Source organism: Myxocyprinus asiaticus, chromosome 31 (assembly GCF_019703515.2).
Source record: "Myxocyprinus asiaticus isolate MX2 ecotype Aquarium Trade chromosome 31, UBuf_Myxa_2, whole genome shotgun sequence".
NCBI classification, from domain to species: domain Eukaryota; kingdom Metazoa; phylum Chordata; class Actinopteri; order Cypriniformes; family Catostomidae; genus Myxocyprinus; species Myxocyprinus asiaticus.
Genome location: NC_059374.1, coordinates 5,320,023 through 5,343,703, shown reverse-complemented (window position 1 = coordinate 5,343,703; position 23,681 = coordinate 5,320,023). Strand labels below are relative to the sequence as shown.

Below are 23,681 nucleotides of genomic sequence, written 5' to 3'. Positions count from 1 at the left end.
TGTGCCTCGATACAATCCTGTCTCGGAGGTCTACAGACAATTCCTTGGACTTCATGGCTTGGTTTGTGCTCTGACATGCACTGTTAATTGTGGGTCCTTATATAGACAGGTGTGTGCCTTTCCAAATCATGTCCAATCAACTGAATTTACCACAGGTGGACTCCAGTCAAGTTGTAGAAACATCTCAAGGATGATCAGTGGAAACAGGATGCACATGAGCTCAATTTTGAGTGTCATGGCACAGGCTGTGAATACTTATGTACATGTGATTTTTTTCGTTTTTTATTTGTAATAAATTTGCAAAGATTTCAAACAAACTTCTTTCACATTGTCATTATGGGGTATTGTTTGTAGAGTTTAAAGGAAAATAATGAATTTAATCCATTTTGGAATAAGGCTGTAACATAACAAAATGTGGAAAAAGTGAAGCGCTGTGAATACTTTCCGGATGCACTGTATTACTTTAAATTAATTTACTCCCCCAGGTTATTGTCATAAACATGAGCCTTGCCTGAAGGGTCGAGGAGGAGCTGTTGCTGCAATTTACAGTGAAGTTTTTGGTGTTGCTCAGAGGACAGGATATAAGTTTAAGTCTTTTGAACTAATAATGCATATTGTGACACCATCAGATACAATTAAAAAGTCGTCTTTTGCGCTTGCTACAGTATATAAATCACCTGGGCCGTATTCTGATTTCCTTGGTGAATTTGCAAATTTTCTATCAGATCTAGTAGTTACTGTGGTTAGAGTTTTAATTGTTGGTGACTTCAACATTCACATAGATAATGAAAATGACACATTGCGATTAGCATTTATCGATATTCTCAACTCACTTGGAGACAAAAGGTGACAGGACCAACTCATCGCCATAATCATACACTAGATTTAGTTCTGTCATATGGAGTTGATATTGATACTATAGAAATTCTGCCGCAGAGCAATGACATCTCAGATCATTACCTTGTCTCTTGTATGCTGCGATCAGCTAATGTTACTCAATCTACACCACGCTATCGTTCAGATAGAACTATTCTTTCGACCACTAAAGATAGCTTCACTAATAATCTTCCTGATTTATCTCATATACTCAGTAAGCCAAAAAGTCTAGAAGAACTTGAAGTAATATCAGAAAATATAAATAATCTTCTCTAGCACTCTTGATAGTGTCACCCCCCTTTGATTAAAGAAAATTAAAGAAAAAGAAAAAAGCCCTGAACCATGGTACAATGATATTACTCATGCTTTCAAGAGAGCAGCTCGGAAAATGGAACGCAAGTGGAAGAATAAATTAGAGGTATTTCACGGTCCATGGAAGGATAGTGTCTGTAGCTACAGACAGGCACTAAAAGCTGCCAGGTCAGCATATTTTAGCAAACTCATAAAAAATAACCACAACAATCCAAGGTGTTTTTTCAGTACTGTGAATAAATTGGTTAGGAATAAAGCCTAGACTGAACCAGATATTCCGTCGCAGCACAATAGTAATGATTTCATGAATTTCTTTAGTGATAAAATTTAAATAATCAGAAATAAAATTGGAATAATCCAATCATCTGTCACAGTACCACAGAAAACAGTATCTCATAATTTTCCTCACGAGCAACTTCAATTCTTCGCTGTCACAGGTCATGAAGAGCTAACAAAACTTATCGAAACATCAAAAGCCACAACATGTATGTTAGATCCAATACCAACCAAGCTCTTAAAAGAGATATTCCCTGTAATCTCAGAACCTCTTCTTAATACTATTTTTTACGATTAACATTTTTATTGATTCATCTATTAGAAAGGAACATCAAAACATATATATAAAGCTGCCACTCCGGCCATCTCTGAACACCACTCCTGAAATGGGGGCGCTCCAGCTGACTTCCAACTCCTTAAAATAATCTGTCTGGCAATCATAATACTAGTTAGGACCCAGTTTTTCACGTGCTTATTCTCCAAATGAATGACTGCCCCATCTCCTAAGACACAGAGTCTGGGGCAGAATAAAATTTGAGAGGCAAAAACCTCACACATAAAACTCTGAATCCTCAACCAGAACTCTTGAATCTTAACACATCCCTAAAAGACATGGGTTGTGTCATCATCTTCTGATTGACATCGCCAGTAGGTGGGAGTGTCTTTAAGACCAAGCCTATGCAATCTAGAGGGGGTCCAATAGACTCTATGTAAAATCTTAAATAGCTTAAGGTGAACCCTTGCATCTCTAGAAGCAGATTTTATGTTTTTTAGAATCCTAGCCCACACTCCCTCCTCCAATACCAAGTTTAGATCTTTCTCCCATAATCTCTTAAGAGAAGCTGAAGTTCCATCCCCCAGACTCTGAATTAACAGGGAGTAATACACTATGCCCCATGACCTTTTCCAAAAGCAGTAATCACCACTCCCAGAGTATTTGCCACTTTAGGGGGGTGTAAACCACTCCCAAAAACAGTACAAAGAAGGTGGCGCGACTGTAAATACTTACAGAACTGAGATCTAGGAATCCCAAAAAGTTGAACCAAATTTTGAAAGGATCTCAACGCTCCACTCTCATATAGGTCACCGAGTGTAGTAACCCCCCTCCCAATCCATTCTGACCAGCAAAAAGGGGACTTGCTGATGCATAATTTGGGGTTCAGCCATATGCTCGAGGCAACATTTAAATAAATGTCTGAATTAAACACTCTGGACACATTTGTCCATACCGAGTTCAAATAAGAGATAACAGGATGTAACTTAACTTCTCAGATTAATATGATAGAAAGTCTCTGCAATGGTGAAATAGGGGCAAGAACTTCCTGTTCTATACAGAACCAGGGAGGGGCTCTCTCAGGTGGAAGCGACCAATGAGCCAAAAGTCTGAGACCAAATGCACAATAATAAAATAAAATCTTGGGTAGGCCTAGCCCACCTTTGTCAATCAGCCTATGTAACTTATTGAAATGTAATTTGGGACGCTTACCATTCCAAATGAAGGACTTCACTATGCTATCAAATTGCTTGAAATAAGAGAGAGGGACATCTACAGGGAGAGACTGCAACAAGTAATTGAATTTTGGAATACAATTCATTTTAATAACATTAATTTTCCTGATCATAGATAAATGTAATGAAGCCCACCTGTCCACACTGCTCGAAAACCGTTTTAACTCTAACAAAATCACACAATTTTGCTGGGAATAAAATGCCCAAATACTTAATGCCCTGTTTGGGCCACTGGAAAGCGCCCGGCTGGAAAGCCGTTGCTGGGCAGTACGTTGTTAAAGCCAAAGCTTCAGATTTAGACCAATTGACTTTGTATCTTAAATTTAGAAAAGGAATTAATAATTCTGTGGAGGCAAGGCATAGATCTAGCGGGGTCAGAAACGAATAATAAAATATCATCTGCGTAAAGCAAAAGCTTATGCACCACACCTCCCGCCACCACCCCTGGAAAATCCTCCTCCTTTCTTATCGCAGCTGCTAATGGTTCCAGGGCAAGACAGAACAATAATGGGGAAAGAGGGCAACCCTGCTGAGTGCCCCTATCCAGAGTAAATAATCTGAAATTAATCCATTTGATTGTACCGCCACTACAGGGTGTCTATAAAGTAACTTAATCCAACCAATAAATGTACTCCCAAACCTGTATATTTCAAAAATCTTAAAAAGATAATCCCATTCTACCATATCAAACGGCATTTCGGCGTCAAGTGAGATGGCAGCGACCGGCGTCTGATCATTCGCCACTGACCATATGATATTGATGAAACGCCATAAGAGTCATAACTTTACTTAATCGATTAGCCAAAATTTTGGACAATATTTTTACATCTAGTTGGATCAGGGAAATTGGACGGTAACTCTTACACTCGCTTGGATTTTGTCCTTTTTAATCAGACTGATCCGGGCTTGCATCATGGTTGGCGGAAGCTTTCCATTTTTTAATGATTCCTTATAAACTTCTAACAAAAGTGGAGCCAGTTCTGCAGCATAAGATCTAAAAAATTCAGCGGCAAAACCATCTGACCCTGGAGCTTTGCCTGAAGGCAAGGCCTTAATTACCTCATCAAGCTCCTCCAGGGTTATTTCAGAATCAAGAGAGTTTTTTTGCTCAGTCGTCAATTTAAGGAGTTCTAAAGGTTCCACAAATTTTCTAATATCTTCATCAGTAGACGAAGACCTGGAACTATAAACATCAAGATAAAATTCTTTAAAAGCATTATTAATATCAATGGCTGAGGTAAATATTTCACAACCAGCAGATTTCACTGAGGGAATGGTAGAAAAAAACTCTCTCCATTTTATATATCTAGCCAGAAGCTTCCCTGCTTTGTGCCCCGACTTAAAGTATGACTGTCTTGCCCTGAACAACCAAAACTCCACTTCCCGCGACAAAATAGTATTATATCTGTATTTCAATCGGGTCAATTCTCTGAGGCCATAAGACGACATTTGGCGCTTCAGCTCTGCCTCGGCACTTTTAATATTCCCCTCCAACTCCACGAGTTCACGTGCTTTGGATTTTTTGGTAAATGAGGCATATTGTATGATCCGACCCCTAAGAACTGCCTTAAGTGCCTCCCAAGCCACGCCCACAGAGGATACTGAGGACCAGTTGGACTCCATATAAACATTGATTTCAGTCTTTAACATTTTTTGGAAATCAGGATTTTGCAAAAGGGATACATTAAAGTGCCAACTATATGATTTCTTTTTCTCTGTATATGGCAACATCTCTAAACTCACCAGGGTGTGATCTGAGACTAAGATGTTTCCAATTAAGCAGTTGACAACAGATGAAATGAGGGATTTAGATATTAAAAAAAAATCTATCCTAGAATAAATCTTATGAACTGATGAAAAAAATGTATAGTCCCTACCAGATGGGTTCAGAAGTCACCAGATATCTGCAAGACCAAGATTTTTACACATCCATCAATAAATTAAAGTCTCCTCCCAATGTTATATCATGAGGGGGGCCAGCGGCTTGCAACATCCCTTCAAGATCTATAAAAAAGCCCTGATCATCAGCATTAGGTGTGTAAATATTAGCCAAAATCAACCTTTGCCCCTGAATGTCTGCTAAAACAATAATGACTCTTCCTAATTTATCTTTACTCTGTTTGAGAAATTTGAATTGTAGATTTTTATTTATCAGTATAATGACCCCCCTGCTCTTACTTGAGCCAGCACTAAAGAAAACATGCCCACCCCATATCTTCCCAAATTTTTCAGCTTCCTGTGGGGAAAGATGCATTTCTTGAAGAAACACTATATCATATTTTTTACACTAAAGAAAATAAGTAACCTTCCTTCTTTTTATGGGGTGCCCCAACACATTCACATTCCTTGTGGAGAGAGATAATCCGCTCATATTAACAATTGACATATTGATATAATAAAAATAAAAAAATTGTGTGTCAAAAGCAAGATTATACAGACCACATTCCCCATTAATGCAAAAATCAAACAGTTTTCAGTTTCCTCGGACAGACAAACAAGTATTCAGTGAGCCGGCTGTTATGAGTGCAGCAGATGACGTAATCATTCTAATGTCCCTTAAAAATACTCCACAATACAAACTCCAGCCAACAGGAGGCGTAAGCACAAAGTACGATCAGATTCATCCACAGCTGACCCAAAGGAGTATTTTTCAACAAAACAAACTTCAGCAGCTAGGCGGAGCCAGCACATAAAGAAACAATACAAGCATCCCGGTTCCTTGGATGATCAAGAATCAAATTCACTTGGAGGCCGTGTAAAAAAAATACACCATGACTTACTCAGTCCGTCAACTTTATAAAAGACGTCCTTTATGTGAGCAAATCAAATCAAATCAAAATCAAATCACTTTATTGTCACACAGCCATATACACAAGTGCAATGGTGTGTGAAATTCTTGGGTGCAGTTCCGATCAACATAGCAGTTGTGACAGTGATGAGACATAGGTGAGACATATAACAATTTACAATAACATCAAATTAACACAGCACAATTTAAACGTCTGATATACACATAATTACACACAACAATATACAAATAATAACATACACTGTACAGTATACAATACACACAATATAGATACACATTATTCAATAAAAATAAAAAATATATTAAAAAGTATATATAGTAGTATATATGGTTGTTAAGAGAGAATATAATATAATAATAATATAATTTATGACAGTCTGGTGTGAGATATAAGAGTAGTAATAATAATAAAGTGCAGTGCTGATGTATTTTGATCATAGGAGATCAAGAGTTCAAAAGTCTGATTGCTTGGGGGAAGAAGCTATCATGGAGACGGCTGGTGCGGGTCCTGATGCTGTGATACCGCCTGCCTGATGGTAGCAGTGAGAACAGCCCATGGCTCGGGTGGCTGGAGTCTCTGATGTTCCTCCGAGCTTTTTTCACACACTGCCTGGTATATATTTCCTGGAGGGAGGGAAGCTCACCTCTGATGATGTGTCTGGCAGTTCGCACCACCCTTTGCAGTGCTTTGCGGTTGTGGGCGGTGCTATTGCCGTACCAGGCGGAGATGCAGCCAGTCAGGATGCTCTCTACAGTGCAGGTGTAGAACCGTGTGAGGATGTGGCGGTTCATTCCAAAATTCCTCAGCCGTCTCAGGAAGAAGAGGCGCTGATGAGCCTTCTTCACAATGACTTAAGTGTGGATGGACCATGTGAGTTCCTCAGTGATGTGGACACCCTGGAACTTGAAGCTGCTGACTCTCTAAACTGGTGCTCCATTGATGGTGATGGGACTGTGTTCTCTGTCTCTTCTCCTGAAGTCCACCACAAGCTCCTTTGTCTTACTGACGTTGAGGGAGAGGTTGTGCTCCTGACACCAGTGTGTCAGAGTGTGCACCTCCTCTCTGTAGGCTGTTTCATCATTGTCAGTGATCAGACCTACCACCGTCATGTCACCAGCAAACTTAATGATGGCATTGGAGCTGTGTTGCCACACAGTCATGTGTGTACAAGGAATACAAGAGTGGGCTGAGAACACAGCCCTGTGGGGCTCCAGTGTTGAGGGTCAGTGATGAGGAGATGTTGCTGCCTATTCTAACCACCTGGCGTCTGCTTGACAGGAAGTCCAGGATCCAGCTGCACAGTGAGCTGTTTAAGCCCAGAGCCCGGAGTTTCTCATCTAGCTTGGAGGGCACTATGGTGTTGAATGCTGAGCTGTAGTCTACAAACAGCATTCTCATATAAGTGTTCTTTTTTCCAGGTGGGAGAGAGCAGTGTGTATTGTAGATGCAATGGCATCATCAGTGGAGCGGTTGTTGCGGTAAGCAAACTGCAATGGGTCAAGAGAGAGAGGCAGCACAGAGCAGATGTAATCTCTGATTAGTCTCTCAAAGCATTTGCTGATGATGGGGGTCAGAGCAACAGGACGCCAGTCATTTAAGCAAATTATTTTTGATTGCTTTGGAACAGGCACAATGGTAGATGTTTTAAAGCATGTGGGGACTACAGACAAAGAGAGAGAAAGGTTGAAAATATCTGTAAAAACACCAGCCAGCTGGTTCACGCACGCTCTGATGACGTGGCCCGGAATGCCGTCTGGGTCCGCGGCTTTGCGGATATTCACCCGTCGGAAGGATCAGGTCACATCCGCTACAGAGACGGAGAGTGAACTAACCTCTGTAGCTTCGGCCGCGAGAGCTCTCTCTGCGAGGGTGGTGTTATTTCCCTCAAAACAAGCATAAAAATATTTAGCTCATCCGGGAGAGAGGCAGCGGTGTTCATGGCGGAGTTTTTATTCCCTTTAAAGTCCGTGATGATGTTAATTCCCTGCCACATGCTTCTAGAGTTGGTGGTGTTAAACTGTCCTTCAATCTTGCTCCTGTACTGATGTTTTGCTGTTCTGTTTTTCGGAGGGCATAACTGGCTTGTTTATGCTCCTCCGCGTTCCCGGAATTAAAAGCGGAGATCCGCACATGTAGATATTTTGCGGTCATCCATAGTGTCTATTCTCAATCTGGCCAGGAACTTCAGTGTAAAAGTGATCTTCCGTCAATGCAAAAGTTTCTTGGAGTGTCATGCCACAAAACAAATCCCAGCCGCTAGGCGGAGCCAACGCAGAAAGAAACAAAAAATGGCGCCCAACTTCCTTAGACAGTCGAGACACTGAACAGCGAGTCAGTCCACTCACATAAGAAATGCCCAGTGGTTTACTCACCCATAGTTTGTATGAAGGCCAGTGCCTTTTTGGGGCATAAAAATACTTTGCTGCCATCCTTGGTGTCTATTCTCAGTTTGGCCAGAAACATTAGTGCACAAGCAATCTTCCGTTGATGTAAGAGTTTCTTACATTCCTTGAACCAATTGCATTTCTCTCTTGTCGAATTCGCAAAATCCGGGAACAAGAAAATATTGTGATTCTTCCAAGAAAGCTTTCCTTTGCTCCTCGCCTGGCACAACACGAGATCTTTATCGGATGATCTCAGAAATTTGGCCAGAATTGATTGGGGCCTGTCTTCCTCAGCAGATCTGCGAGCCGGGACTCTGTGAGTTCGCTCGATTTCCAGCTTATAGCCTGTTATGTCGAGCAGACTCGGGAAGAGCTCGTCCAGGAATTTCACCATATCTCTGCCCTCTTCATGCTCAGGAATTCCAATAATTTGAATATTGTTCCTTCGATTCCTATTTTCAAGATCTTCCAGTTTTTCCAAAATAAATTCCAAGTCTGTTTTGGATGCGGGTGGATTAGCAGATCCCTTTCTGATGATTCCAGATAATCGATTAGTTTCTCAATATCTGTCACTCTTGTGACCAACACAGAGAATTTTGTTTCCATCGCCGTAATCGATCGACGTATTACAGCGAGATCCTCCAAGTCACCAACAACCTTCGTCAGCATCACCGAGATGTTTGACAGTTGACGCTGGATTTCATCCCCCGACGTGCTTTCCAAATCGAGTCCCCGGCTTGCAGGGCCTCCAGAGGCCTCAGCTTGAACATGTAAGTGTCTTTTAATGTCTCCAGAGTCTGAGGATTTTGACTTCTTTGCCATGTTTACCTCAAAGAGCAAATATGTAACTGGGTGTATCGAATCTCACCGGTTATAACATGAAATTAATCAAAAAACAAGCAAAGTGCGCAGAGCTAGCCGCTCACACATCTGCTTCTTGCATGGCATCACGTGATCCCTCTTTTTCTTAATATTATTAACTCCTCGCTATCCTTATGACAAGTCCCATGAAACTTTAAAATGGCAGTTATCAAACCATAGTGTCCTCCCAACTATGTTAATTTCTACAGAGAAATTGTATATATGAACATTTCAGTCAGGATTTAGGCCCCATCACAGTACAGAGACTGCATTTATCAGAGTTACAAATTACTTGCTCTTATCATCTGATTGCAGCTGCATTTCTCTTCTCTTTTAGTGCTGCCTTCGACACGATAGATCACGACATTCTCTTGAATAGGCTGGAGAATTATGTTGCCATTTGTGGACTTGCATTAGCATGGTTTAGGTCCTATTTAGCAGACCACTACCGCTTTGTCTGTGTAAATGAGGAATTGTCACATCAAACAAAAGTTAAGTATGGAGTACCACAGGGATCAGTTTTAGGGCTTTTGCTTTTCTCCTTATAAATGTTTCCCCTGGGAGATATTATCAGGAATCGTGGAATAAATTTCCACTGTTATGCCGACGATACCCAACTTTATATTTCTTTGAAACCCAATGAAATTTCACAGTTCTTCAAATTAGCAGAGTGTATCAATGAAATCAAAGATTGGATGGCCAGAGATTTCCTTCTACTCAATTCCAACAAAACAGAGGTACTAATTATTGGACCAAAAACCTCTAAAAATAAGCCACTAAAATATAATTTGACTCTCGATGGATGTACTGTTACATCGTCTTCTACAGTGAAGAACTTAGGTGTTATATTTGATACAATCTGTCCTTTGAAAATCAAATTTCCAATATTTGTAGACCAGCATCCTTCCACCTCAGAAATATTGCTAATTTACGACACATGCTCTCTGTTGCTGATGCCGAAAAACTAATTCATGTGTTCATGACCTCAAGATTAGATTATTGTAATGCATTACTGGGAGGATGTCCTGCAAGTTCAGTAAATAAGCTTCAACTGGTTCAAAATGCAGCAGTCAGAGTGCTGACTAGAACCAAGAAATATGATCATATTAGCCCCATTTTATCATCATTACATTAGCTACCTGTTCAGTTTCATATTAATTTTAAAATTTTGTTAACTACGTACAAAGATTTGAATGGTCTAGCTCCGCAGTACTTAAGTAACTTTCTACCATGCTATATTCCATGACGTTCATTACGATCACAAAATTCCAGCCTGTTAATAGTTCCTAGAATATCAAAATCCACAAAAGGAGGTAGATCCTTTTCCTATTTGGGTCCTAAACTATGGAATAGTCTCTCTTACACTGTTCGGGATGCAGACACACTCACTCGGTTTAAGTCTAGACTAAAGACTCATCTGTTTAGCCAGGCATACACCTAATTTATCCATCAACTCACAATTAGGCTGCTTTAGTTAGGTCTGCCAGAACCAGAAACATTTATCATGATCTATAACTCTGCAAAAAATGCAATGGCATCTGCGCTAATATTATTCTATTTGTTTCCCTGTCTCAAACTCGGGATTCATATTTCATGTTATCAGAGCTGGCAAGATACAGCTCCATTCCTGCTTGGTGTCGGACTCCACTGCTATGTGTCTCTGAGTGATGATTACTAAATGCAGTCAGTGCCAGCCAGACATCACTTCAGTCTATTACGATGGACTTCAGGGGATGAACTTATGCCAACTCCAACCATAAGACATGGGATACTTCATATGCTACTGCCTGAACCTTGGACTTAGGATAGACCTCACCAAAATGACATGCTGGTTAAACTGCGATGCACCTCATTGATCTCTGCCTGCATCACCTTGGTCTAATGATGGACTACACACTTAAAATGGAATACACTTTCAATAGACTTTCAATTATTTGCCAACAAAAGCCTTCATCGGCCAATTAACAAAGGACAATGCATCAATGTGAACTTCTGCAGTTAGTCCAGGCTAAACTTAAGACGTTAGTCATTAATCTTACAGTTCATACAAAATCTTTTTATTAACACTGGACCTAAACACTTACTTAGTTTACTAATTTTACACCATGACCTGCACTGCACATAAATAACTAATATTCATGCTGCTTAGCCAGAGGGGAACTGGCCCCAACATTGAGTCTGGTTTCTCCCAAGGTTATTTTTGTCCATTAACCAACATCTTATGGAGTTTTGTGTTCCTTGCCACAGTCACCTTCGGCTTGCTCACTAGGGTTCTAAATACAATTATGATTTAATTATTTAATTATTTATTTTTTTATACACAATTTACAATAATATTTAATCAAACTACACAATGATGACTCTAAGACTTTATAGATATTACAGTTTTCATTTTCTGTAAATGCATGATTTTCTGTAAAGCTGCTTTGAAACGATGTGTGTTGTGAAAAGTGCTATACAAATAAAAATGACTTAAATGCAGCATAATATAAAATCAATATTTTTTCAGTTTCAGATGCCATTATAGAAATGTAGTATTCACAGACAACCATGATTACTTTAATCAATGAGTGAAAGTGTCAAATATCAGGATGGTTACTGAGATTAAATGGCTGGTCATATGATTATAACATGGCAGCCCCCTTGTGTGGACCCTCTCCATGTAGAATAAAACAGCTTTCATAATGTCACTGATATGACTGGAGTCTTCAATTTAATGTGGGTGCTCATGATTTCCTACATATATTGTAAAATTACAATTCCTGTCTTTAGAAGTTAAACTTTTTTAATGAGGGAAAAAAATGACTGAGAGCACCTTTAAAATATGCATGTATAAATAAAATATTTGACCAAAAGCATCAGATTATGGAAACAAATGTTAAAATTTTCCTCTACTATTGATCCAAATTTCACAATATTCCAGGTTGTGATTTCTGTACATTGCAGCACACCGTTATTGAATGCGCATGAGCGGAAGTAGAGCTTTATGATATAATACGCTAGAAAGTTCCCCGGATTGAATAAGTACAGTGCGAAGGTCGTTAGCGATTCTCGTTGTTCTCTTTAAAATAGTATTCGAATAGCTGACAATTCAGGGAGTCTCTGTTCTTTACCAAAACTATTCATAAAACAGCAACATGCCGAGAGGAAGCCGAAGCAGAACTTCGAGGATGAGTGCTCCAAGGTGAGTTTCGATATGGTGCTGTTTAGCATGTGCTATAATAGTCATGTCTGCCACATTCATGAACAATCAAGTATATTATAATTTATATCTACAGCTTAAGCTTTAGGAGGTATGTTCTCGCTGTGTCCCTGTAAACGTATTAGTTAATCTCCATTATAATAAGTGATTATTTTTTTATTTTTTTATTTATTTTTTTAACGGATGTATGCTTTTATGTAGCTTTGAGTCTGTATAAAGCAACTGTGTGTCGAAGTTATTTGGATTTGTGTTTAAATAATTTTATACATCACGATATTAGTTATATCGTTTTTTCCTTTAATCCTTGTGCGTCAATAGAAAAAAACTCCGAGGTCCTTCGAGGACAAAAATGCCCACGTCAAAAAACTGCCACAAAATATTATCTTATTTTTCACTTTCAATTAGTTAATTTTTAAACCAACATCAGTCCTGATCATAACTACTAAATATTCATTCATTATCAGAATTTTAACCCTTTAAATGCCAGTTTGTTTACATAATGCCACTGTTGTTGTTTACACACACATTTCTCAATATACACATTCAAAACACACTCTGACATCCATACCAACACACCCACACAATTTTAGCTGCATCATTTATTCAATTGGCCTGCAGTGCTCTATAATACAGCGAACAGAAAATAGGAAAAAAGGATGTATTTGCTCCATAGACTAAACATGAGAAAAATGGCGCCATCTGGTGGAAAATATTACAAATGTCAATTTTGAAGCTAGGGCTCCAGAATGAAAGCATAATGTCATAGAATTCATGATTTTATGCTTTAATGGCACTGGGATCAAATATTGCAGTTTTTGGTTTCAATGGGGACATTTTTGTCCTTAAGGCCCTGAGTGTAACTATTTTGTGTACATAGTGTATTATAGATGTATTTTAGGAACTGAGGTTGAAATATCAAAATTCCCCCCAAAATACACACCTTTGGCAAAATTTATGCCGTTGGCATTAACACAGGCAAAATGATCGAAAAAGACAAAAATGTACTGAAGGTCACACAAGGGTTAAAATAACTATAATATCATGTAATCCAAGTCACAGTCCCCTGAAATGTTTCTCAACTAGACCTTCATCAGACACTAAACAGTCTATAACAGGTGAATCATGTCATTTCAATCACTGTACTTATGATATAACGTAGTTTTACAATCAGGGTTCTCATGATCATGGAAAACATGGAAATATTGGGGATTTGTAAAATTGTGTCTTCCAGCCCTGGAGAAGTAAAGGAAATTAATAACATCTTAAAAGTCATGGACATTTCTATAGTGAACATACTAAGTAAATAACAGGATTCTTCTAATTCATTTATAATTATACATTTAGCTTTTATAACCTTGTAATAATTGAGAGACTAGGCTACTTGGACTATTTGTGCTTTCAACAAATCATCTGTCACACTGCAGGACCATTTAAAATAAGGACCAGTAAAGAATCATTTGTCTAGTGAAGGCAAAAGGTGATTGAAAATTGCATTCAAAGAGAAATGGTGACCAGTCCCAGCATGTTAAATATACACTTTCCCTCACACATTCATATAAACCTTAAAATGACTAATCATTAGTGATGATCCAAAATGAAAATTCTTGGCTGAAAGCGACTCTGGACACACTGGGCCAAAAACGGAAAAATTATTTTATTTTAAATTAGACTTCGTTTGGAATAACTAAACAAATAATTATATTATTTCAGGTGGTATTACGACCATAACATCTAGGCATATACATTAATCATATACACTTTTCAAGTGAAACTCATCTCTAATATATTTCATCAGCTAGATCTTTTGTAGGGTAAAACTTCCTCGCAAGTCTATCCTGTCGGGCTGAATCAAAATATATTTTATAAAATCATTATCCAGTAATCACATTGGACAGGAAAGGTTGTGGAAATATCATGGAATAACATGGGTCAAAAAGTGTGGGAACCCTTTACAAGGAGATCGTAGTGTCCATATACTCAATAAAAAAATAGACTAGTAAATTGTTCTGCTTTTTTGCACTAGTTACTCCTCACCTGCACCGATGGCTAGGGCACCTCCTCCACGATCATATGCCCCTGCGCCTGCTCCTGCTCCACCATCGGCAGTGGCCGCCCCTGCTGCTGCTCCCAGGCAACCAGGAATGTTCGCCCAGATGGCAACCACTGCAGCGGGTGTTGCGGTTGGGTCTGCTGTTGGGCACACATTAGGTCATGCTATGACAGGTGGCTTCGGTGGAGGGGGAAACTCAGAGGCAGCCAGGCCTGATGTTACCTATCAGGTAAATGCAAATCATGCTTACTTCATGAAATCAAAATTGTAGTTTTGTGGTAGTTAGTCCATATCTGTCAACATGGAAGCCATTGGTATCTTTTACCCTATTCAGTTAAAAGAATAGTTAACCCAAAATGTAAATTCTCATATCATTTACTCACCCTCATGCAATCTCACACTTGTATGACTTTCTTCTGTGAAACACAAAAAATCTTTTTTTGAAGAATTTACAAAGTTTTTTGTTCATACAATTCAAGTCAGTGGGGTCCAAAACTTTCAAGCTCTAAAAGGACATAAAGGTGGCATAAAAGTAATCCATATGACTCAAGTGGTTTAATCCATGTCTTCTGAAGTGATATGATCACTTTGGGTGAGAAACAGACAAAAATTGAAGTCTTTATTCACAATCAATCTGACATCTAGCCCAAGTGGAACACAGGTACACAATCGTGGTATCATTATACATCAGTGAGATGTTACATTTTCATTCTTCAGTGTTCATCTACCTTTTGGCGACTGCAGTACACTTAAAAAGTTTCCCTAAATCCAACGCAATCATTTTAGCTTGTTTCTTCATTTTCAAAATAGCCCAACTGGGCGTGAATACCGCGGAGCTGGCAACACTGTGTCTTGTTTGTGTACAGCAAACTGATTAAACATCTTGAGTAGTATGGATTACTTTTATACTGTCTTTATGTCCTTTTGGATCTTGAAGGTTTTGGACCACACTGACTTAAGTTATATGCACAAAAACACATTGTACATCATTCAAATGAACTTGGTTTGTGTTGTGCAGAAGAAAGTCATACGAAACAGTAGGGCTGGATATCGCCTGGCATCTCACGATATGATACGTATTGCAATACACGTCACGATTCGATATATTACGATACATAATGATACCATAATTTGATTAGATTACAAATCAAATTCAATTCCAATTCATTTGATTATATTTCAGTTATATACTGATGTCTGATGAAGAGCATGTAGCCCGAAATATCACGTTTTTGTCTCTTGGTGAGCTCATTAAATTGATTTGAAAGTAACGGTGTGCCAACTTTGTTGTGTGTTTACATGATATGAATACACAAATAGTTGAATAAAAATATCGATACATGAACCTAAAGTAAGTATCAATACAATACGTCCTCTCTTTCCCGGACATGTCCTCTTTTTCGGACCTTAAAGCATCCGGCCGGGATTTCTAAATCTGTGAAAATGTCCGGGTTGTGCATCTGGTCTAATAATTCATTGTGTGTGCATGCATATTTGCATTGCTTTTTCAATTTGGAATGCCCAATTCCCAGTGCGCTTTAAGTCCTCATGGTTGCGTAGTGATTCGCCTCAATCCAGGTGGCGGATCATGAATCCCATTTGCCTCCGCGTCCGAGACCATCAACCTGCGCATCTTATCACGTGACTTGTTGAGTGCGTTGCCACGGAGACAAATTCTGTAAATTTACAGAAGATTTGCACAAAAAATTCCCATGCTTTTGTCCAGTTCGAGATTAATGGGAAGCAGAATGTATGACATGTAAAGCTGTCAGTTGCTAATAAAGGTGCAAGTGATTTAGAAGCACACATTACATTATCAGGTAAATGAACGGACTACTTTTTGCGACCAGGTAAAACTGTTATCACATTGCTTCATTTTCCATGGCCATTCAAAATAATAGTAATGGTAAATTATGGTACACTCATGGCATCAAATATTTTATTTTAGTACATGGACATTAAAGAAAATGTTGGAAATTATTTATTTATTTATATATATTTATGCTAATAGTGTCTTTTTCACTGTATTAAAGTTTGCATTCATAGTAACACTGTTTTGAACCCTATTATTCCACCCCATCCCAAAAAGTCCTCTTTTTGGAAAACCAGAATATGGTCACCTACAATACAATATCATGAGAAAAAGCAATATTTCTATATTTAATTGTATAAACGCAGCCCTACGAGACAGCATAAAGGAGGGTAAATGATGAGAGAATAATCATTTTTGGGTGAAATATCGCTTTAAATTTCAGTCTGTTCCTTACACAAAGATTTACCTTTTTGGAAAAGTCATGGGAAATAATAAAATGCTTTATAAAAAAAAAAAAAAAAAAAAAAAAATCATGGAAAAATCGTGGAATTTCTATAGTTAATTATATTATTAATTTTTGCTAGTAATGCTCCAGTCTAAACATTGTGTAAACTGCAAATTGCTCTCTATCCATGCAATCTCTATATAATTATTTTTAAATATCTTTATCCAGTAATTACGAACGATTGGAAAAATCATGAAAGTCATCATTGGTCAAAAGGCCAAATGAAGAAGTATATGTAAAAAAGTTTACAGTGCTGTGAATAGTATTTGCCCCCATCCTGATTTCTTCTGTTTTTGTGTATATCTCATATTAAATTGTTTAAAAAATTCTAACAAATCTAACATAAAGGCAATCAGAGTGAACACAAAATACAGTTCATAAATGATCATGTTATTTATTGAAGCAAAAAAGTTATCCAATACCAACTGGGCATGTGTGGAAAAAGTATTTGCCGCCCCCCCCCCCGCCTTAGTTACTAAATCCCCCCCATAATGGGGTTCAGCTGGACTAGACACACCCAGGCCTGATTACTGTCAGCCCTGTTTAATCAAATCAACACCTAAATAGAACTTTTTCAGCAGCATGAAGTTGGCTAAAATGTCTCACCCAGTAGCACACTATGCCAAGGTCGAAAGAAATTCCAGAAATGAGGGAAAAGGTGATTGAAACACATCAGTCTAGGAAGGGTTACAAAGCTATTTCAAAGGCTCTGGGACTCCAAAGAACCACAGTGATAGCCATTATCTCCAAATAGAGAGAACTTGGCACAGTAGTGAACCTTCCTAGAAGTGGCCGACCTTCCAAAATTCCTTCAGGAGCAAAGCAACAACTCACCCAGGAAGTCACAAAAAAGCCAAGGACAACATCCAAGGAACTGCATGCCTCTCTCGCATCAGTAAAGGTCACTCTTCATGACTCCACTATCAGAAAGACACTGGCCAAAAATGCCATCCATGGAAGAGTGGTGAGGCGGAAACCACTGCTAACCCAGAAGAACATTAAGGCTCGTCTGAATTTTGCCAAAACACACCTTATTGATCCTCAATCTTTTTGGGAGAATGTTCTGTGGACTGATGAGTCGAAAGTGGAACTGTTTGGAAGACAGGGGTCCCGTTACATCTGGGGTAAATCAAACACAGAACTCCACAAAAAGAACATCATACCTACAGTCAAGCATGGTAGTTGTAGAGTGATGGTGTGGGGATGCTTGCTGCTTCAGGGCCAGGGCAACTTGCAATAATTGAGGGACGCATGAATTCTGCTCTCTACCAGAAAATCCTAAATGAGAACATCCGGTCATCACTCCATGAGTTGAAGCTGAAGCGCAACTGGATTATGCAGCAAGACGATGATCTAAAGCATAGGAGTAAGTCCAACTCTGAATGGCCAAAATAAGCAAAATTAAAGTTTTGGAGTGGCCTAGTCAAAGTCCTGACTTGAATGCTCTGGCAGGAACCTAAACGGGCAGTTCATGCCTGATAATCCTCTAATGTGGCTGAACTCAAGCAGTTCTGCAAAGAAGAGTGGGCCAAAATTCCACCACAGTGTTGTGAGACTGATCTCCAGTTATCGGAAGCATTTGGTTGCAGTTGTTGCTGCTAAAGGTGGCACAACCAGCTATTAAGTTTAAGGGGGCAGTTTGTTTTTCACATGGGTGATATAGGTGTTGGATAACTTTTTTGCTTCAGTAAAAAAAAAAAAAAAAATATATATATATATACACTATATTGCCAAAAGTATTCGCTCACCCATCCAAATAATTGAATTCAGGTGTTCCAATCACTTCCATGGCCACAGGTGTATAAAATGAAGCACCTAGGCATGCAGACTGCTTCTACAAACATTTGTGAAAAAATGGGCTGCTCTCAGGAGCTCAGTGAATTCCAGCGTGGTACTGTGATAGGATGCCACCTGTGCAACAAGTCCAGTCGTGAAATTTCCTCGCTACTAAATATTCCACAGTCAACTGTCAGTGGTATTATAACAAAGTGGAAGCGATTGGGAATGACAGCAACTCAGCCACGAAGTGGTAGGCCACGTAAAATGACAGAGCGGGGTCAGCGGATGCTGAGGCGCATAGTGCGCAGAGGTCGCCAACTTTCTGCAGAGTCAATCGCTACAGACCTCCAAAGTTCATGTGGCCTTCAGATTAGCTCAAGAACAGTGCGTAGAGAGCTTCATGGAATGGGTTTCCATGGCCGAGCAGCTGCATCCAAGCCATACATCACCAAGTGCAATGCAAAGCGTCGGATGCAGTGGTGTAAAGCACGCCACCACTGGACTCTAGAGCAGTGGAGACGCGTTCTCTGGAGTGACGAATCACGCTTCTCCATCTGGCAATCTGATGGACGAGTCTGGGTTTGGCGGTTGCCAGGAGAACGGTACTTGTCTGACTGCATTGTGCCAACTGTGAAATTTGGTGGAGGGGGATTATGGTGTGGGGTTGTTTTTCAGGAGCTGGGCTTGGCCCCTTAGTTCCAGTGAAAGGAACTCTGAATGCTTCAGCATACCAAGAGATTTTGGACAATTCCATGCTCCCAACATTGTGGGAACAGTTTGGGGATGGCCCCTTCCTGTTCCAACATGACTGCGCACCAGTGCACAAAGCAAGGTCCATAAAGAAATGGATGAGCGAGTTTGGTGTGGAAGAACTTGACTGGCCTGCACAGAGTCCTGACCTCAACCCGATAGAGCACCTTTGGGATGAATTAGAGCGAAGACTGCGAGCCAGGCCTTCTCGTCCAACATCAGTGTCTGACCTCACAAATGCACTTCTGGAAGAATGGTCAAAAATTCCCATAAACACACTCCTAAACCTTGTGGAAAGCCTTCTTCCAGAAGAGTTGAAGCTGTTATAGCTGCAAAGGGTGGGCCGACATCATATTAAACCCTATGGATTAAGAATGGGATGTCACTTAAGTTCATATGTGTCTAAAGGCAGATGAGCGAATACTTTTGGCAATATAGTGTGTGTGTATATATATATATATATATATATATATATATATATATATATATATATATATATATATATATATATAATTATATACACATATATATTTGAAAACTGTATTTTGTGTTTACTCATGTTGCATTTTTATGTTATATCTTGTTTGAAGAATACACAAAAATAGAAGAAATCAGAGCTTTTTGACATCACCGTATATAACATTTTTATCATATAATTTTAATTTTGCCTTAAAATACTAGAGTAATGAATTTGACCAAATCTGAATCTGTTCCACAGGAGCCCTACCAGAGTCAGCCCATGTATCAGCAGCAGCCCATGTACCAACAGGAGCCACAGCAGCAGAACGCTTGTGCATATGAGCTGAAGCAGTTCATTGAGTGTGCTCAGACACAGAGTGACCTCAAACTCTGTGAGGGCTTCAGTGAAGTACTTAAACAATGCAAATTCTCCAATGGTATGTACAAGTAAATATAGTTTCAAGATATCTGCCTCAACATAAATATATTTAATAGAACATGTTATTCTGCTATTCGAGTTTGATTTGTGGTGTAGTTAAGGCTGCCTATTTAATGCATTCATTCAGTGCGAGTTATTATATGATAAATAACGCGTTAAATAATTTATACAATTCATCACACCACCGTAATAAGGAATTTTCCTACCAATGGAACAATTCAAACTAGGAAGTGTCACCTCCGTTTTTGTGAGTCTCAGTCAGCAGGGGGCCGTAAGCGCAACTCTAGCTGCACAGGCAACAAACTGAGAGTGGATCAAAGAAAGTTGGATGGAAAGGAGTGCAGGGCTCTCAGGACATATTTTTTTAAAGTTCCAAATGACATTTAACTTGACATAGCATTGTTAAAACAGTGTTTATGGCTCGAGATGCTGAACAGCAGTGAAACTCAATGCAACCACAGTGAGACGCACCAAAAGTGTCCGTCTGACGCATGTGATTTTGTACGCTTAATGTTTGGTGGCATTAAAGTCAACATGAAACATATTTTGCAACACCAGGGTTCGCACAAGATCCTTGAAGTACTTAAAGTGTTTGAATTAAGCTTTTAGAAATGTAAGTACTTGAATACCTAAAAATTGGTGTGTTTTGTTAAGAAGTGCTTAAAAAGGCATGAAATTAAAACATTTATATACACTCACCGACCACTTTATTAGGAACAACTGTACACCTACGTATTCATGTGATTATCTAGTCAGCCAATTGTGTGGCAGCGGTGTAATGCATAAAATCAAGCAGATACGGGTCAGGAGCTTCAGTTAATGTTCTCGTCAACCATCAGAATGGGAAAAAATGTGATCTCAGTGATTTCGACAGTGGCATAATTTTTGGTGCCAGACAGGCTGGTTTGAGTATTTCTGTAACTGCTGATCTCCTGGGATTTCCATGCACAGCAGTCTCTAGAGTTTACTCAGTTTACTGGTGCCAAAAACAAAAAACATCCAGTGAGCGGCTGTTCTGCAGACGGAAACGCCTTGTTGATGAGAGAGGTCAACAGAGAATGGTTTAAACTGACAGAAAGGCTACGGTAACTCAGATAACAGCTCTGTACAATTGTAGTGAGCAGAATAACATCTTGGTATGCACAACACGCTGAAGCTTGAGGCGGATGGGATACAACAGCAGAAGACCACGTTGGGTTCCACTTCTGTCAGCCAAGAACAGAAAGCTGAGGCTGCAGTGGATCGAGATTCATCAGACCAGACTATGCTTTTCCAGTCTTTAACTGTCCAGTTTTGGTGAGCCAATTGTACAGAGTGGTTATCTGAGTTACCGTAGCCTTTCTGTCAGTGCCAGCATTGATATCTGACAGTAATGATATCATAAATCCTGCTTCTTTACCTCAAATAAAAACAAATACTAAAATGAACTACATCACTGGACTGCCTCCAAAAAAGCGATTGGTTATTTTAACTGTAAGGCGGGACTACAACCGCCATATTTAGAGGTAAAGCAAGTTACTACATTTCAGTGATTGTTTTCTTCTTTGAAATAAAGTGCACAAATGAATAGGAACATGTATTAAAGGTGCAGTCACACATACCTTCGCATGGTGAAATGTCATGGGCGAAATACAGTGAATTTCGCGTGATGGATTTCCGGTGGCAAAGATCTTCCCCTCGCTGATTTCACGTGGAGTTCAATTTTGGTGAACTTTGACAGGCGAATTCGCCATGTTGACCAATTGGAAGTTGCTATGGTTTGGCAGTGACCCCTGTGTGGTCAGTGCTTCATACACCACTACACTGAATATTCACAATGGACAAGGATATCATTTCAGTGGTGAGTTTCTTTGTAACTTAAGTCTTAGACTATAAATTTCAGCATTAAAAAGAGGATGTTTGACAAATTATATTTTAGCAGGTTTCACACGCACTAAACGCCCGCCCATGCCATATTCGCTCACGGAATTTCACAGTGCAAAGGTATGTGTGACCGCGCATTTAGAAAGTAAATGGGGTCAATTTTGATTTCACGAGGACTTTAAGAGTATCCTAATTTTTTAGAGGCCACTAAGGTGCATTGGTTGTGTTGACTTCATGAAATTCCGTGAATTAACAGGATTTTTTTTTTTTTTTTTCACAGGACTATCATGAGATTGCATTGAGGATGTGGACACAACCCTACCACACTCATTCATCATCTGCTTGCTTTTGTGAAAAATGTCAAATTAAAAATCTAAAAACAGTATGCTAAAATTAATAGCTGTTTCTCAGGAGAAACGCTGTGTAACGTGATGCATAGTATTTATGTATTTTGATTTATTAATAGCAGTTTTCTGATGTATTTTCGCTTCAATATCACTTCAATAACTGTAGAAAAGATCACAATGTGTATTTCTCTGCAGGGGATTCTTTTGTCAGAGTTGAATTTGAATGTATTAAAATCGTGTGACTTTGAATAGCGAATAAAAGGATCAGACACATTCAGAAGCGTTGCCTTTTGTATACATTCAGATATATAACCATGTAGCCTGTGTGTGTGTGTGTGTGTATATATACACACACACACACACACACACACACACACACACATAGATACAGTTGAAGTCAGAAGTTTACATACACTTAGGCTGAAGTAATTAAAACTCATTTTTTAACCACTCCACAGATTTAATAGTAGCAAACTATAATTTTGGCAAGTTGTTTAGGACATCTACTTTGTGCATGACATCAGTAATCTTTCCAACAATTGTTTACAGACAGACTGTTTCACTTTTAATTGACTATCACAATTCCAGTGGGTCAGACGTTTACATGCACTAAGTTAATTGTGCCTTTAAGCAGCTTGGAACATTCCAGAAAATGATGCCAAACCTTTAGACAATTAGCCAATTAGCTTCTGATAGGAGGTGTACTGAATTGGAGGTGTACCTGTGTATGTATTTTAAGGCCTACCTTCAAACTCTGTGCCTCTACTTGACATCATGGGAAAATCAAAAGAAATCAACCAAGACCTCAGAAAAAAATTGTGGACGTCCAAAGTCTGGTTCATCCTTGGGAGAAATTTCCAAATGCCCAAAGGTACCACTTTCATCTGTATAAACAATAGCACGCAAGTATAAACACAATGGAACCACGCAGCCGTCATACCGCTCAGGAAGGAGACACATTCTGTCTCCTAGAGATGAACGTAGTTTAGTGCGAATAGTGCAAATCAATCCCAGAACAACAGCAGATGACCTTGTGAAGATGCTGGAGGAAACAGGTAGACAGGTATCTATATCCACAGTAAAATGAGTCCTATATCGACATAACCTGAAAGGCTGCTCAGCAAAGAAGAAGCCACTGCTCCAAATCCACCATAAAAAAGCCAGGCTACAGTTTGCAAGTACACATGGGGATAAAGGTCTTACCTTTTGGAGAAATGTCCTCTGGTCTAATGAAACAAAAAATGTAACAATTTGGCCATAATGACCATTGTTATGTTTGGAGGAAAAAGGGTGAGGCTTGCAAGCCGAAGAACACCATCCCAACCGTGCATAGGGGTGCCAGCATCATGTTGTGGGGGTGCTTTGCTGCAGGATGGACCGGTGCACTTCACAAAATAGGTGGCATTATGAGGAAGGAAAATTGTGTGGATATATTGAAGGAACATT

The 23,681-nt window shown here is 39.3% G+C and overlaps 1 protein-coding gene across 1 annotated transcript; it reads left to right on the top strand.

The window, feature by feature from the left end:
* Positions 1 to 12,009: 12,009 nt before the first annotated feature.
* chchd2 (coiled-coil-helix-coiled-coil-helix domain containing 2) lies at positions 12,010 to 22,515 on the top strand. Its single transcript, XM_051665732.1, has 4 exons — positions 12,010 to 12,212; positions 14,254 to 14,509; positions 19,846 to 20,023; positions 22,169 to 22,515. Exons 1-4 carry the CDS (start codon positions 12,166 to 12,168, stop codon positions 22,177 to 22,179), a joined length of 492 nt encoding a protein of 163 aa, XP_051521692.1. The 5' UTR covers positions 12,010 to 12,165; the 3' UTR covers positions 22,180 to 22,515.
* The last annotated feature ends 1,166 nt before the right edge of the window (positions 22,516 to 23,681 follow it).